Consider the following 19,017-nt stretch of genomic DNA (forward strand, 5'->3'; position numbering starts at 1 on the left):
CAAAAACGCATTTATGACCTCATATATTCTATCTTACATAAACCAGTTTACTGTCGAAGTTTCTTACAAAAATCTGGAAACCTTATGTTTTTGCTTTGACTGATGAGAGGCCCATTCGTCATCTAAACAACATCTTCGTGGGCAAAGAAACCACGTGGTTCGGTTTGTCGTAAAATTCGCTCGTCGCTAGTGAAAAGCGGTATAGCGAGCGCTGTTAAAGAGGGTTTAAACTATATTCTCTTTCTATAAACAGTACATGTTCCCAGATTTGTCTGGTGGATTGCCCAGAAGGCGGGAAATGTGTTAGTGACGTAATGACTGTGCTTTGAAACTTCATAAATACTGGCTCCTCATTTCATGTTCATCTATGAATAAGATGCAAGATGACTACCTAAAAAACCAAATGTTGTACGTATAACAAAACTAAATGAAATGAGAAATTTATCATCGTGATTTCCTTTTGATTTTCAGTTTCATACAATATATCTTTGCGTCAACGAAACAAACTGAACTTTTACTCAAATCATCTAACTTATAATTCGCCTTCTCTGTTTGTGAAAGAAATCAATACATTGCACTAACTTTCTTCAAAGTTAATTGTGGTTTTTTTAACAATTGATCGTTGCTGAAACAGTACTCTGAAGAGTGAGGGAAAAAGTTCTAAGGTACTGAAGATAAAGTAAAGAAAATCATCCAGAAAGTTTTCTTTAACGCTTCATCGAAAGATTTACAAACATGAAACTGTAAGTATCTCTAATAATAGTACTGCATGTTGCATGTCCATGTAACTACATTGCATGGTATGGATTAATCTTTACCAAAATTGGTATAGAGATTCATTGGATCACAGGTGAGATACAAACAAAAATTCATGTTTGCGTTTTGCTATTTTTGAGTTTTTTACCATTACTTTGCTCCCTGTTGATGAATCTTCACCAGATTTGACTTGAATGTTTGTTGGGTTAGTGCGGAGTTACAAGCAAATTTGCGTTTTCACATTTTGTGTTTTGCAGTTTTATGGGCATTTTTGCGTTATTTACAATTATATATAAGGGAGACAATTTTTTATGTCTTATAAAACCTTTAATTAATCATGAATTTACATAACTTCGGTTCAGGAGACGGGTAGTCCAATTTTTTTTAAGCTTAAAAATTATCTTTTGGTGTTTAAATGTGTGTGTGGTGTTTCTTATAGCAAAGCCACATTCGGCTATCTGCTGAGCCCACTGAGGGAAATCAAATCCCTGATTTTAGCATTATAAATCCGTAGACTTACCGCTGTACTGGAGAGGGGGCTTTGGTGTTTAAAAAAACACATTTGTAATACTAACTTTGTAAGTCTAAATGTTGCCCCCTTATGACTCAGCAACATGCCTGCGGACTTACACGCTAAAAAAGGGGGTTTCGATAATGGTGGTGAAAAGAGCATAGATAATCCGTGATGTAGCTTTGTGCTTAATTACAAACAAAACAAACTGACGAAAGTGCTACACTCCTAATGAAGAGATAAAACTAGTCTCTTTTAAACTATTCTGCTTTAATAATAACATGAATTTTGAAATATATCTATATTTGTTATGAGGGCCCGGCATGGCCTAGCGCGTTAAGGCGTGCACTTCGTAATCTGAGGGTCGCGGGTTCGCACCCGAGTCGCGCCAAACATGCTCGCCCTCCCAGCCGTGGGGGCGTTATAATGTGATGGTCAATCCCACTATTCATTGGTAAAAGAGTAGCCCAAGAGTTGGCGGTGGGTGGTGATGACTAGCTGCCTTCCCTCTAGTCTTACACTGCTAAATTAGGGACGGCTAGCACAGATAGCCCTCGAGTAGCTTTGTGCGAAATTCCAAAACAAACTTGTTATGAGAAGAGTGAAAATCAATAACTCAAGATGATGTTTTTCAAGGCAAGGATATTTACTGCATATATATATCTTTATTTTAAATATTTCAATATAAGATGCTCACAGTGGCTCAGCGGCGAGTCTGCGGTCTTATATACTAAAAGAAGGTTTCGACACTCGCGATGATCCCATTGTGTAGCTTTGTGTTTAACTAGTAACCTGAAAGATATGTTTAAAAATGACAAAGAGCTATACTGTGCATAGAAATTGTAAATCTTATTAATCCGAGGGTCGCGGGTTCGAATTCCGGTCGCACCAAACATGATCACCCTTTCAGCAATGGAGGCATAAAATGTTACGGTAAGTTCCACTATTCTTTAGTAAAAGAGTAGCCCAAGAGTTGGCGGTGGGTGGTGATGACTAGCTGCTTTCCCTCTAGTTTTAGACTGCCAAATTAGGGAAGGCTAGCGAAGATATCCCTCGTGTAGCTTTGCGCAAAAATAAAAAACAAACAAACCATGATTAGCGCATCCTGTTGCCGTTAAAAAAATATTGCTCCACGCTTAAGCTGTGGCAGCGTTATCAAATTCCACAATTCGGTTAGAAAAGCTTAAAACATGGGCCTCTAGTTTATCAATTATAAATCAGTAACAACTAGTGGAGATAACCATTGTGTAGCTTTAGAATAATATTAAAAATAAAACAACCTTTTTAGCACACTCTTTTTTAATGTCCTCTTGACTTCAGCTAAAATATTTTACAGATAAAAATCAGTCCATAGATGGCGCACTTACAGTATTGTCATGTGTGCGTGAAGTTGTATCTCGGGTCTTAAGTTTTATTTTTAATATTATGAAACGGTTTGTTTGTTTGTTTGTTTGTTTTGGAATTTCGCACAAAGCTACTCGAGGGCTATCTGGACAAAATGCGTAGAACAACGTTTTTTATGAGAATATGTGAAACGGACAAAATGCGTAGAACAACGTTTTATGAGAATATGTTTGTTTTTGAATTTCGCGCAAAGCTACACGAGGGCTATCTGTGCTAGCCGTCCCTAATTAAGCAGTGTAAGACTAGATGGAAGGCAGCTAGTCATCACCACCCACCGCCAACTCTTGGGCTGCTCTTTTATCAACGCCCCAAAGCTGAAAGGGCGAACATGTTTGGTTTGACAGGGATTAAACCCGTAATCCGAGCTCCATGGCCTTGCCAGGCTTATGAGGTTGTGAGTTTAAACTGTAGTTGTTATTATTAATCTGCTTATAAGTTTATTTTAATAAACATTATAATAATTTAGTTTTTACCGTTCTCTTATAGACAAAGTCTGTCATTCATTGACATTTTATAGTTTACTTTAAGCATAAATTACTTTACAAGTTACACTTAGAGGCAAAGCCCTGACTATATAACGCTGGTCAAACTGCTTTGTTTGTTTTGAATTTCGCACAAAGCTACTCGAGGGCTATCTGTGCTAGCTGTCCCTAATTTAGCAGTGTAAGACTAGAGGGAAGGCAGCTAGTCATCACCACTCACCGCCAACTCTTAGGCTTCTCTTTTACCAACGAATAGTGGGATTGACCGTCACATTATACGCCCCCACGGCTGGGAGGGCGAGCATGTTTAGCGCGACGCGGGCGCGAACCCGCGACCCTCGGATTACGAGTCGCACGCCTTACGCGCTAGGCCATGCCAGGCCAGGTCAAACTGCAGTTACAAAAGTTAATCATAAGACTTCGGGATAAGTCGTTATGGGTAAAAATTCTACATTTTATTTCGAAATTTATGGTATAGCATTGTTGTTAGTAGTTTTTCAAAATAACTGGTTACATAATACATATTTCTATTCCACATTGAATCATAGCTTGAATAATTTACTGACCAAATCATAATTTATAGTGTGCATCACAAACAAGTTAACTCTGAGGTTGATGGACAGAAATTATATTGACGAAATTTTATTTTTATTTTTAATGTCAATTTGGAAATAGTCATAATGTGTTTATTGAACTGTGTAAAATAGTACATTTATATAATAAACAACATGGTTGTGAAATTCATTAATTAACTAAAATGAATTGTGAAGGCACATTCAAAAGATATGAATTATTAAATAATCATTTCTGAAACTTGATAACTTAATAAATAAAAACATTTTAGTTATTTGTACCTTTGTAGTACATCATTTAACTGTTATAAACTGAATAATACATTGTATATAAGATTTTCACCAATTTCCATAGAAGTTGTTTAAAACATTGCTTGCTAGTTAATTTGAATGCATATTTGTTTGATATACGGATATATCATAGTATGACCCACTTTTCCAGTCTTTCTTTTATCACTTAGTTTCTTGGCCTCAATTAATTTTTCTTTCCACCTGACACCTTTCTGTCAGCATAGGATTGCCAAACTGTACCTATAATACAGTGTATTTTCATCTCCAGCAATAGTACTGTATACCTGGAGCTGACCTGGTTTAGTCAGATTTTAGGTCTTTTTGGAGAAAGAACTAGCTTGTTAGGGAATTGAGGGTAATGATGTATAGGTGAAATGTGTTTGAAAAATAAACTTTGTTTGGAGTACTCTTCAACTATTCAAGGATATTTGCTCATGTGTGATGGGTACATATGTGTGTGTGTGTGTGTGTATATATATACACAAAACATATTTTGGTCAGTAGGTTTAGGTTTAATAAATTGGATTCTTTTTGTATGAAATAAGTATTAAGAAAATATTTAAGATAACTGGAACCTATAAATATTGTAAATATAATTTATCTTAAATGGTTTATGAGCATCCAACTGGAACAAATTATAAAGACTTACTGTACGTAAATACATATTGTAAGTAGCTCTTATACAATAACTTATAATTTATTAATTCTATATAAGCAATGACATTAGTGTCGCATAACAACAATGATGGAAGTTGTACAGGGTGTTTGGAAAGTCACTGTGCAGTTTTGTATGTTAATAAATATATAAGTGCACAGTGACTTTCCAAACACCCTGTATAAAACCCAAAACTGAGATTCTGTTAGGAGATTCTAACCTAAGAAATAACATTTGTCCATTGCCAGACCATATCACTATTCATTATCTCATTGCAAATTCACTAGAAATGGCATTTTTAATGCCACATTTTCTTACATATTCACCAAGAGAGATGTGGGGCTTAAACAAGTTCAACAGTTTTATAAATTTGTTAAAATTCACAGACTTTAAATTAACATTTTACTTTGAACCTTTCTGATTGAAGCTATTGTACTGGCCTGTTGATGTCTGCCAGGTGGTTAAACCTTATTATCTGATAAAGGAAAAGACAACTATGTCAATTTGTCATTCTGTAAATCACTGTTTAAATACTCTATAATACATATATAGCATACAGGAAAGCGCAAATTTTTTAGTTCTTCATAACAAATATAAAACTTTTGTAAAATATTTGAATTTATATTGGTTTGATTGCTGGAGACTTTCATATAGCACATATTTAAAGAAGTTGGATTTGAGAGAATTTAATTATAACTTTTTATAGTGTAATTATCATCCCATAGCACTTGCATGTATACATACTAATAGTTAAGTTAAAGAAAGCTAAATTAAATCTTATATGCAGCACTTTAGTCATTATTCAGGAATTTCTGTTTTGTATAAATATAAACCCACAGAGTTAGGTTTTATGATTGACTTGGGTATCTAGTACTTAATGTGTTACTATGACATTGTAAGTGTTATAATACAAAATCCTCCTTTCTTTTAATTAAAACAAAAATTAAATTAGACAATTAACCCACAGTGCTAACCTATTTTTTTGTTGTTGGCTAAATTCCAGAAAGGTTTATTTGCTTCATATATTTTAAAAAAAGGAAAGAGAAACATTTAGGAATGTTGTTGTAATTATAGTATAAAAAAAGCTTCAAACAAACAAGATGAAAGTTGTTTGTTTTACAGTGGCAATCAAAACAGAGGAAAAATAATTTATTCAGTTAAATATTCTCTGTTATATATACCTTGTGATGCACTTGTCCTATTATATTGCGACATAAAATGCTGTGTAGATGCATTAAAGCATCTTATAATAATTTCAAATGTTGAATGTTTGATGGCTGCTATATATGTATATAAAACTCATGAGTCACATGTTATAAAACATGATTTTTTTTGCAGATTTTATTTTATCATGAAACATGGAGGAGATGTTTTATAAGCTTATGTGTATCGCTGTAGCGAAGGTTAAAACAATTTAAATTGTGTTAAAGAATATCAATAAACAGAGAACTGTCTAGTTTAGGCTTTTAACACCAAATATTTCTTGACTGTATAAACATAAATTACTCAGTTTTAGCATTATTTTTATTTATAAAATAATCTCATTGACATTAATTGGTCCACATGGCTCTCCATGAAGAAAAATACAATGAGGCCTTGAATGTGCTTGGTAAATTGCCCAAAATCCTTGTGTAAGCACCTGAGAACAGTTGTAGATCTCTCATTTCACAGTCAGTTTGATAAACTGTGTGAATGTAATGTGTATGTGTGTGATCTCTAAATATTTGCAGAAGGGGCACAAAATCCATTTTGTTGAAAGTTGTGTTTACTCAGCTCTGCTTCATTTGTCATTCTGCACTGTTAGTTTCACTTCATTTTTGTATCATTTATTTTTTTCTTGTTCTTGAAGTTAATTATTTGTTTGGTATTATATATCATGACTTTTATTCTTATATTCACTAGTTTAAAAGATCTGTTTGTGAATATTCCATTTTTTTCATTTCTAGTTTAAGTTGTATAGATTATAATTAAATGATATTCAAGAAGAATACACACTCTTTTTCATCAGTTAATCAAAACTACTTTTATAGTTATTGAACAAGGCTCTCTGTACTTTCAAAGACTATCAGTTGGAAGACAGTCATGAAATAAAAATATATGGAAGGCAGTTGCATGTCATTTAAACTAATTTCTTGAAGGAAGTTTTGAGAACTTTGATTGAAACTATTATAAGGAGTACATTAACAAGTAAATTGTATGTTTAGGACAAATTTTAGTGGGTAAAATATATATAGAGAAAAGGAAAGACACCTAAAAACTTATTTTTGTTTGATGAAATAGTGAAAAGATTTCAAATTGGAATTATACCAATCATCTCATAAACAGGTTTAAAAACCAGCTGTTCAAAATGTAAATGAAAGAAAGATAATGTCAATAATAAAAAATAATTATAATATTAAAACTTAATTTAGATATTCTTCTTGTGTTGGAAAAAGTTCCTAAATGTGATATGTTAGTTAAGAGTTGCCACCTGTATTAACAACTTGTAAATAAGAAATACTTTTTTTTTGCTGTTTAGTAATTTTCAACAAGGTTTAGCACTGGAAGAAACTAATATTTAAAATGCACCCTAGGCAAAATAATGAATAAGTTGGTTTCTGTTCTTATCCGAAGTGAAAGGCTTTATCTTAAAAGTGAATCATAAAAAAAACTACTCTGTTGTATATTTAACAGGAAGAAATCATAAATAGAGATACTAAAAATATTGAACATGGTGTGCTGTTGAATACAGGAATAACAGAAACCTTGATTTATAAAAACCAGATCTTAATTTAGACTTGAAAGAATGTTTTACCCAAACTGATTAATCTTTAATTGAATATTTATGGAAGAACAAAAAAAGAACAATACAAACATGATAATGATACATGTAATAGTATAAACATGTGCATATTGTAACAGTTTTTTAATGCTTGAAGTTCATTTCATGCATTTATTTTTTTCTTTTGTTAAGATTTATCACAAATGTTTATCAGCTTATTAGAACATTTTTGTGAACTGCCTGTTTCATTAGACAAAAAATAAGTAATTTTTTCAGTTACAAGCAGTACAGTTACTTTATTATTAACACTCCTACGAAAAGTGGGGCCTAATAGGCCCCAGAGCAACTTGAAAGGTTATTAATATTAGGATAATAATTTTGTATTTAAATGAAATTGCCATTTAAATCCATTAATGAATGGATTAACGAGATTCCCACTGTCCCTATCTACTATCTAGCAAAACCACAGCCAGGGGAACGGGCTTGGAGAAATCAGGACTAGAAACGTCTTTTCGTAGGAGTGTTAATACTTATCAGTCCACATAGGCCTAGTTTTAAATGAAGCATGTTAAAACCACACCCAGCTTGAATCCATTTGTGATTATACCTGTATGCTACATGCAACAAATTTATTTATTTTGGCATTAATTTTGTTGAAAATCATTGACTTTTAATTGAATAAGCTTTGTTTTGTTTTTGCTATAGAAGTACAGATTTCAATGTGCATGCTATTTGGAAGTGATGGATAAAAATTATACACATAAAAAGAATAATTAATTTATTCCATAAGGTTTTGTTGCATTGTTAAAGCTGTACAATGTTTTTCATCTAATGTGCAGTAATGCAGACAGTCATTGTACAAGGTTATTAATGCAAGTATTCTTATGTTCACTTCAATAATGTTTTTACTGTATTCATTTTTTTTTTTTTACTGAATAAGAAAACATTCCTTTGTACTAATGTACTCTGTTACTTTGGAAGAAAAAGTATTTATGATAGAGTGTTTATTAAACCTGTGTGCTTGTGTGTGTACTTCTTGTTGCATTATTTTTTTATTTCCAGCACACATGCATTAATATACATAATATATATGTTGTCTGTATTTCTCATTTTGCTGTTTTCCTGGCTGCATTTTGCTTTACTTTCTTTCATTGAGCTAATCCCTGTAGCTATCAGGTTAATCTGTTTCATTAAAGGTTTATGGCACATTTCATTCCTCTTTATATTCACTTCCATCAGTATCTTTGTTTGAGACTGAAATAATTTTTTATTTTCTAGACTAATTAAAACAATTAAGAAAACCTCTGTGAAATATATTGAATATACAAATCACAAAAGGTGTGTGTTTTAAAAATACTTTGTTGGCAGTGTTCCTTGTTAAGAGTGGTGGAAAAGTTGAAACATATTCTAAGTAAATTTTTACACCAGATGATTTACTGTCTGAAACCCTTTTGTGGTAGTGTCTATTTTGAAATGCTTAATCTTTCCCAAGGGGCAAAACTGTTTATGCTGGCTGTTTTTTTTTTTTTTTTTCAAGTATTTTTCTGGGTATCATGAGTTTAAGCTTTCAGTGTATTGGTGTTATAACAATTAGATCTTGTTTTTTAAAAACTGATGACACACTGGTATGAACTTGGTTTCCCTCTGTATCTGTTACACTTCTCAAAAGGTCATGTAACAAGGTTATGATTCCCTATGTTTGAACACTAGAGAGCAAAAAGAAGGTTACTGTAGATTAGCATGTACACTGTTAGTGCTGTGTGAAAAAATTAAAAATTAAAGTAACACATGCAATGTCTTGGAGTGTTATATTTAAATAATAAACTTACTCTCTATTGACAGTTTTATTGGAGTGCTGTGTAGGAATAATAAACTTTTGTACTTTACTGTACACTATTGTGTTTAAGTAAGGATATTAACTTCTAATCTAAATAACAATTTAAAATATGAGCCAGTTAAAAATATAAATATATGTGTATATATGAACATGAATGTGTGTGTATGTTTGTATATATTTGGAATAAATGCAAAGGGTGTAAAATTTTCTTTTTAAATGAAAACAGTTTTAAGTAAAGGTAGGTAATTAGTGAAGTTTGTTAATCAATAAATCATCAAGCTCATTAATCACTTTTCACAAATTGATTGTTTTCATGGGATTTATAAAAAAGTGCAAATATATCAATTATACTTGCATGAGTGGATTGAAAAACTTATAATGTTAAAACTGGGTTTCAATACCTGTGGTAGGCAGAGCTTAGATAGTCTATTGTGTAATTTTGTGTTTAACAGCAAGCAAATATAACAACATTTCAGTTACTTCAATAACTAGAATAATCAAAAAGTAATAATTGAAAACACTAATTTTTGATTAATTAATTATTTTTGTGACATTATTTATGTGCAGTTTTGAAGAGCAGAATAATACCATGATGCACCATTTGAGTGTGAGGGACATTTGATCTTTCTTGGAGCCATTTTCAATTGTCACATCAAACCACAAGCTATAATTGCAGCTACTTCCTCTTAAGCTAATGGAGCTTGGATTAGGTCCATCTGCTATCTTGAATGAGTGCAACAGTCAGCTTCTACTCATTGTCATGGTGGCTAGTTCAGATAATTTTTTTCTCTCTGGAAAGTAGGCTGCACTTGTTTGATCAGTAATCTGTCTGAACATGGATGTTGTACCATTACAAACCTACAACTATAGGAATTTGACTATTCAACTTTCATTTGGAATTGTTATTGGTATTGTAATAGAAGCAGAAGTGACAAAAACTAAGTAGCTGGTGTTGCAGTTTCTGTACCATGTCCAAGAATGAATGCTCAACTTCTAAAGCATATGGAATTTCTAGTTGAGAACTATGCAAACATTTTGAACCTAAAACAGTAATTTATTAAGGGATGTTTCTGATGTCTTTGCACAATATGATGGTTAATTGAGTCAGACAAAACTTGCACATCATCACATAACTGATGTGCATTCAATAAAACAACCAAACTAGTTGTTGAAACTAAACTAATATTTCAGGACAAGACTGTACAACCTTCAAAGAGTGTATGTGTTGTCTCCAGTGGTAATGGTCAGAAAGAGAGGAAGAATGTAAAGGTTTGATGTGAACTTCAGATGGGTGAATACAGTTTCAAGTAACAAAGATTCTACTTTACCATGCACAGTGAAAGTGTCTGTTGGTTCAGTACACTAGATTATCTTTTGGTTTCTGGCAAATTTGAACTGAATGGTAAAAGTATATCCAAAATCTCCTTCTATATTTTTGAATAACTGTACAAAATCTTATCATTTGGAATGCTTAATGTACTTTACATTTCCAAAAGGTTTATGGAGGTTACACTGCAGTGTGAAAATGTCTCATATGTGTATGTAACATTCTTGTCTTTAGTCACAAGTGTCAAATTATAGCTTAAAACATAAGAGTGCCATTCTAGCATATCAAGGATGCAGACATGAAATTGAAACCTAGAAAGTACACACTAGTAATTTGAAGTGCATTTTCTCAGTCACAAAGTTGATACACGTGCATCATTCACTGATCATGCAAATATTGCAGTAATTAATAACTGATCTTTACCATATAATAAATGATAAATCTGTACCTGTCAAATTTTTCATTGATAGTATGTGGCTAATTTCTTCAAAATAGTTTCAGCACTGTTTACATTAACTAAGGTTGGAGTATGCATTGTCTGGATATTCCAACCCTTGAATTTCACCTTGGTTGTAGTATCAGTACTAGCTTATCCTCTTGAAGACTGTCCATTCATCATAGGTACAAATGTCAATGGTAGTGGAATTGTTATGATTGTGTTAATTACTAGATGGTATGGAGTACATGATCATGTTCAAAGCCATATGCTGAGTGCATTCTGTGTTGTGATGTTTGTCAACCATTTTGTCACTGCTTATTGGGAGTTTACTATTTGTGTAGAACATGTATCATTGAAATGGCTAATTAATTTTAAAAATTCAGAAGGCATGATTACATTTTGGACAAAAAATGTTATAAGAGTACAACTTCATTATATAACGTTGTTCAATGAAGCAACACAGTAATGCAGATGGATTATCTTGCCAACCCTTACAACCATATTTATTTGTTGAATGTTAAAACCCTGGATACTGTGTAGAAGTTAAAGCTATTGCAATAACAATGATGATGAACTATATGAGAACTGAAAATTCTGTGTTTGGATTGTATTACAATTGTATTGTAATACACTTCTGTATTAGTCAGAAGTTTTTTTTTTTTTTTCTGGAAACTGGAAGACAAAATTTTATGAATGTTTTGAACATTGTTACACATTAACCTACTGTTTTAAAATATTTAAACAAACAATAACCAGTTTCTTCATGGACAGTAACACAAACAGCAATGTGGTCAGATTTGTGAACATAGTATTAAGCATTTTCATGAGGGATTATGGACATTATATAAACATGTTTTTAAAAGGTTTGTTGGCATACATGTAATATTAAGCATCTTTTTTGTATTTTAAATAAAAATAATTGTCTTACCAAGTCAAGATAAAAAGTTTGAAAGGAAAAGAAGAAATGGTTTTGTTTCTAGTCTAATCTTCCAAGTGGAAGAAATATTAACTGTATTTCTGAAGAAGATTAACTTATGAAAATATTAATTCTAAGCTGTGTGTTACACAACTGTGTCTTGTGCTTACTTCAAGGATGAGTAATGATATGTATTCAGAGGGCAATCATGTTTTCAGCAGAGTAAAGCCTAATGAATTGCTATTTGTTCTTAGATACATTTGTTATGATGATGGCTCTGCTTATGATGAAGATGAGAAGGATGAGAACTGCTCAAGCAGTCCCATCACTATGACGAGTGAAGACTTGCTACAACCAGGTCATGTAGTAAAAGAAAGATGGAAAGTGGTACGTAAATGTTGGTCTTTGCTATTAAACTGTTTGTCAGAGTGTGTACCTATTAAAAGTATAATAGGCTATCTTATATTTTTGCTCTTCATTTTGAGCTTCAACATACAAGGCAGTGTTTCATTATATTTTAATTTATATCTACTAGCTTTTACATGTTACATTTTAACAAGACTAACAAAGGTAACTGAGAAATGCATTTGTATCAGTAATTATTGCTTTTAAAATTCTAACTTTCCTGGTTGATACATATAATATTGTGGTCAGAGTTTATGTACTGAGGTCACAGGACAATGCACTTAAATGCCATATTCATAGGTGTTATTCTTTTTTATGATTAATGTAACTGAACTATTTTATTTGTTAAATATTACATTTCATTTATAGTCATAGAGCTATACTGAGGTTGTTCAGGTTTGAGCTTGAACACCATCTTGAAATTTTTAAGCTCAAAGACACATCACAATATCAATGTTGTTCAGGTGTAGTGAGTGTAGTACATCTAAAAGTCATTTTACATTTATAGTATACTCAACTGTTTCAAGAGAATTAACATTAAACTAAGAAGAATCTGTTGATAACCATTAAAGCTAATGCAAAATAATCAATTTTTTAAGTAAGTATTGGATGTGTAGTGTTATTGTACTCATACTATTCTTCATTTGTTTTCAAGGTGAAGAAGATTGGAGGAGGTGGTTTTGGAGAGATCTATGAAGGTCTTGATCTGGTTAATAAAGAATTAGTAGCACTAAAACTAGAGTCAGCAAAGCAAGCAAAACAGGTGTTAAAAATGGAGGTGGCTGTACTGAAAAAACTCCAAGGTAAATTCAAGAGGAAAACTAAGGTGTCGAGTGATATATTAAATATTTTCAAAGTGTTCACTGTGTGTACTAGAGGATTGGTATTAGTGATATTTCAACTAGAAACTGGATTATAAATATTGAAGAACAATATTAGTTTAATTGGAACATGTAAATACATAGTAATTAAGTAAAATCTAAGATGATAGTTGTATTGAAAGATTTATATTCGTGATGCCACTACCAAGTGCTGAACTAAAGATTCTACAAAGCAAATAGTTATTTTATAGAATCACAAGAGAAAAATAAGCACTTCTTTGGACAATAATATGTGCATTTTTAAACATTATAGGTTGTCTTCCTTCTGTGCTTCTAAGACTTAGTTTCACATGCAAACTCAACTTGAAGCCCAGGCATTTCAGACTTAGTGCTTATATACTTTCCTCAGCCTAAATAAAAATATATTTATTGTTTTGTTTATGCTTAATACCAAGTTAATAGCTCCTTTAAAGTAATTAAATATCCAATAATGTAATAATAATGCTTGTGAAAACATTAGAGAATTATTTATTTTTACAACTATTATAAATTAATATTTTTAGTTTCAACTCTAGTATGAAAATGTGGAAAAATAGAAAATGTTTGTTAGTTTCTCATATTGCTAATTCTTTCTAATTAATTTACTAAATATTTCCTGAAATGGAATATTTAGGGAGATAAAGTAACTAATATTCTCCAATAGAACTGAGTGTATAATTAGTAAAGTATAAATTAATTTTAGATACATGCATTCTGTTTCTGAAAACATTTATGTTGCTTTAAAAATAAGAATTAATATGCAGGTTACCATATAATGATATGGTAATAAGGGCATATGACAAATAGTTATATGTAGTTATTAAATTAGTTATAATTAGGTGATTATTCACAAACTTTTAGCTTCAATAACTGTTGTTTAATTAGAATGTTTGATGAATTGTCTGTAATCTTTCCAAAGATGTAACTTATTATTTTTGTCTAATTTTTATTAATGTTGTTTAGGTTATTAATTTTGTTTCAGTTTTCTCATATTGCCAGTTCTTTCTGGTATGAATTAAGTTAATAGATCTCATAAGTTCTTCATCTTCCTTATTCTTGTTAAGTAAGTTTGTAGTTACTAGTCTAATGGCCTTCATATTGCAGTGCTCCATTTTAATAAATACTACAGGAGCTATAAATTATTCTCTATAAATTATCAAGGAAAGCAAATTACTCTTCTCAGAACATTTATATAATACTCGTTGATAACATCTCAGAACATTTATATAATACTCGTTGATGACATCTCTGATTCTTTATTTTAAATGCAAGAATCAAGCTGCTTTTGTCCTGCATTGCCAAAAGTTACTGCATTGCACAAAAACAACTTAACTGGAAAATCTAGAGTATATATTATTAAGTACAGTAGTAATTAATGTATGGATTGTGATAAAACAAAATGGTGGCTATAAAAATTGTCATTTAAAATCATCTTTAAAATATCTGAGTATTAACTATGACTATTTCACAGTATTGGCTGTAAAACTAAAGATTATTGTGCTTGTAACTCTACCTAAATTACTACATATGTGTTTATGGAGTTAATAAAATTTTCATTATTTCAATAAATTTTCATGGAAGTAAATTACTTTCTCAGAAAATTGTACAGAAAAATATAGCAAACCTTATTGCTCTAATACATTTACAGAACTTCTTTTTGGAGTATTAGTTGTTTTTTTCTTGTACTGAGAAGTTTACTAGATAAATACACACAAGATGAATGATGTGCTACTTTGGACATAATAATTAAATGTTGGTGTCTTTTGTTACATAATTTTTAGTTACTAATTTGTTGGTTTTCATGTTGCTAATTCTTGTTAAGTAATTGCTTTTAATTACTAGTTTCTGTTAGTTTTCACATTAATTTACTTGTTATGTAATTTTTAGTTATTAGTCTTTGTTGGACTTCTTTAAGTATCTTATTCCTGCCGGGTAATGTTGAAGTCATTAGTTTCTGTTGGCTTTTTTCTTAGTTTACTAAGTTAAATATTGTTATAAGTAAATTGTAAATTTCTTACTTTTGTTTCTCTTCATCTGGTTCAGTTTGCTAACCGTGATTAATGTGCTTCTGTGTTTTTTAATCTTTGTTGGATTGTTGTTTCTGTCATTGATGTCCATATATTCAGTGTATCAGAAAGCACCAAAGACTTCTCAAAGTGAAGTACTTTTTGAACCACAAGTAAACTGCTGTAATGTAACTTTGCCTCAAGCAGTGGTATTTTAAATGAGAAAAGATTTACCTTCATCCATCCAGTTGGCATTGAACCAGAAATGTAGCTTTATAAAATGTAAGATGTAAAAGCAAATATTCGTGAAGAAGTTATTGTAATTAATGAAGTCACAAAGTCATGAGATTCTTTATGGTCGATACTATGGAACTTGCCATACCAAATTTGAAATTAAGTGTATCTATCATTGGATTTCAGAGTGGATGCTTTTACATCTAAAAATACAATACTTGATTGTCACCAGAGCCCTTTAGAGGTTATCCCAGCACCCTGGGTAACTCTATCTGTTAAAAACTGGCATAACTCCAGTGTAAGGATTGATTTGTGTAGAGCTTAAAAAAAAAAATCCCAAAGTGCCGCTAGCTTCTAAAGATATCACAGTGGAGACAAGCTAATGACAATTATATTGTCACAGTTGCAATAAATTAGTTGATTAAAAACTGAAAACATCCAAGATTGAAAAAATAAATGGACCCATTAAGCATAAAATTATCTCTTCAAGTTATCTGAAAAACAGAAAAACATCAACAAAACAACATGGAAATACTTTTATTTTGCAGAACCATAATGTTTAAAACATACAAGATGTCTGTCTGTATTTATATGGTAGTTTTATACCAATATTTGACATATTAGTTTACAATATTATTTTTCTTATAAGATCTTAGTAATTTTCTTAAACCAAATCTCCTTTTACCACACTCACCCATTACTCAGTTTAGAAGTAAACTAACATTGTATTATATTAATTCATTATGTTAATAAAGCAAGGTTTGTTGACAACATTGAACTTAATTGTAAAATGACAAGCAACAAAAATCTAACAAACAATGAAGTGTAAACTCACTGATTCATTGAAATTTAAAAACTTGATTGTTGATTGTAAAGTTAGTTTAACATTATGCTGTTTTGCCTACTTTTTAGGCTAGCTGTTTGTAAACTTAACTCACATGTCTGTTTAATGCCTCTTTAGAAGAACAGTTTTAAATATTTATTTTAAAAGTATAGAGAGAAAACAAAATGTATATGCAATTGTTAATTTTGAAGTAGTATTGGGTGTTGGTTAAAAGCAACAAAGCATAGAAACAAAACTTAATGTTCTGTGTTGCCTAATTTCTACTTAGTAGGATTATCACTTTCCAAGTCTGTTGGGTTGAAAATGTATTCCAATCTGTTTCATTTTAAAAAGAAATTTAATGAAAAGAACAGTATTTGACAGTCAGGTGGAAGGAACAAAATTTAGTTTTCTTACATTTCTTAACATACACAGATAATGTTGCCAGTACTGTATGTTATGATTTTACAGTAGTAGTTAGTTAACTATGCATAATAGGTGCACGTGAGTGGGCTTAGTTTTGGCACTTGATCTTATCCTGATCAGTGATTTTTGAGAGTATACAATTGTTGAGATGTCACTGTCCCTTTAAGGTTGAAATAAGGCTGCTTCCTGAAATTTGGGTTTGAATGACAAACATAGTTGCACTTATTATACATATGTGTATTTCTCCATTTTAAAATTGAATTTATGATGTGACATTCATTACAAATGTATTGGATGTTTTTCAACATTGTGATGACTGATTCTCTGTCTGGTTAAATGGCTAATCCTTCTTAACCTTTTCCCTGATGATTTATTAACTTTATTGTATATTCCACTTTTAAAGAACCAATTTCACTTTTCCATTTATTTAGAAAAATTAATTTTTAGTATGTGAGGGCTTGTCATATTCTGCTTGATTCAGCTTAGATAAAATTCTCAATTTAGGATTAATAATAGTTCAAACTTGATGTTAAGCATTTAAGTTTACTCTTTGTTTATTTGTTTTTTTTTTCTTTGTTTCAAGGAAAAGATTTTTCATGCTGTTAATGAGCAATATGGAATCTCTTGAGTTTAAAAATATTCAGTTGAACTTAACCCAGTACAACCTGTGACTTAATGTGTTATTTCAGTAGTAAGGATATAGTTGTTATAATATTGGTCAAAGAACCCACTCTTGAACTTAAAGACACCATTTGGAATTAAATTTGTTTGGCCTACTGCCAACGTTTCCTGCTAGCATAGCCTTGGTCTGTTCAGCACTGGGTTCATTGTAACAAGGCTAAATATAACTTTCTCTACATGAATACACTCTCCCACATTAAAACTTAACAAAAAATAAATAAAAAGAGAACACATTGAACTTTCTGTGTTTTCAAAATGATGCATACCTACACTTTGAAAAATAAATATTATAGTAATCTGTTGTTCTTATTAGAACATCATTGATACAATCCCATAATTTCTGTAAAATTCTAGAGAACTCTTGAGAGTTATTTTTAAATTGTGATTATATTTCCTTTGTACATTTCTATATTTTAGTTCTAGTGTTTTTTAACAGTGTTCCTGAACATTTGGTATTATACCTTGATTTGTTTGTATACTGAAACAACTTTTAAAGTTGATCCTTATTTAAAGTAAACATTACTGTAAAAATAAATTGATATTTGAATCTATATATAAGTATGAATAAATTATGCAAACTAATATATAACCCATGTAAAAGCTCTTCATGTATCTAGCTCACAAAACATGCAAAGTGAAGTGCAGTTCTGTCATTTTGTTTCAGTGTTATAAACTAACTCAGTTCATGAGATATAAAAAGGTGAAATAGAATTATTGCTTGTTTAATATCATAAACAGCAATGAGGTTGATGACATGTGTAATGTCCTAGGTGGTATAGAATCAATTTTTCACATGATTTTGTAGTATTAATAACAAGCTTGATTATGGTTACTGGATAAACTAGCAGCATTATTATCATCATACAATATATACTTATTAACATATAAGTTTTTTAGTAGTACTCCAATTAGCAAGTAACAATAGTTTACACCTTTTGGTTATTTTTTTTCAGAAAGCATTATGAACAGAAAGGGGAATTGTTATGATGATTAATTAAAGAATTTGCTCACTGTTTAAAACTTTCACAATATAAGTGAATTATAAGTAAAAGGAAATGCCTCCCCATTTTTTAAGTCAAAGCTAATGCTGCTTAAGTATTACGTGTGTATATATACAAGTGTGTGTGTGTGTGTATAAAGATATAAATTTACTATCTTATGTACATATATACTGTAATTTTTTAAAATTATGTCTTAGTTTCAATTACAAAGTGAATAATACATATGCAGAGAAACAGTCCTTGATTGATAAGAGTTGCTTAAGCTGCAAAAGTTATTACCATATATATTTTAGTAAACCACATGTTCTTGTAGCTTCTGGGGATATTTTGTTATTTCATGACAAGTTTATTGGTAATCTTTTTTAATGTTTAATTACTTTCACTGATGATTTTCTAAAAATAAAGTTTTTTATTTCCTGTCTGCTTTATGATTTTTTTATACATGCACTTGATCTCTCTCTTATGACCATCTAACCATTATAACTTGGCTAAAATCCAACTCTGTAGTTTATAATATCAGTATATTTTAGTGTCTGTTATCCATACATGTACTTTACTAAAATTGTAAGTGTGGTAAACAGCTTTGATGTATTTATGTAGCCCTTCTCAGCCCACATCAGTGTAACTGTT

General features: G+C 30.9%; 1 protein-coding gene across 3 annotated transcripts in view; it reads left to right on the forward strand.

Annotated features, from left to right (window-relative positions):
* The first annotated feature begins 31 nt into the window (after nucleotides 1-31).
* The window catches only part of LOC143222857 (uncharacterized), a 36,388-nt gene continuing 17,402 nt past the window's right edge, over nucleotides 32-19,017 (forward strand). The window contains exons 1-3 of one of the 3 annotated variants that reach the window (XM_076449949.1): nucleotides 32-743; nucleotides 12,206-12,338; nucleotides 13,012-13,159. In XM_076449949.1, the coding sequence (XP_076306064.1) occupies nucleotides 736-743; nucleotides 12,206-12,338; nucleotides 13,012-13,159 (289 nt within the window). In that variant the 5' untranslated portion in view covers nucleotides 32-735. Of the gene's footprint in view, nucleotides 744-2,803; nucleotides 3,063-12,205; nucleotides 12,339-13,011; nucleotides 13,160-19,017 lie in introns of those variants that run through there. The other 2 variants (XM_076449951.1, XM_076449950.1) reach the window with 2 other exon arrangements.

The sequence above is a fragment of the Tachypleus tridentatus genome, chromosome 8 (genome assembly GCF_004210375.1).
Source record: "Tachypleus tridentatus isolate NWPU-2018 chromosome 8, ASM421037v1, whole genome shotgun sequence".
NCBI lineage: Eukaryota > Metazoa > Arthropoda > Merostomata > Xiphosura > Limulidae > Tachypleus > Tachypleus tridentatus.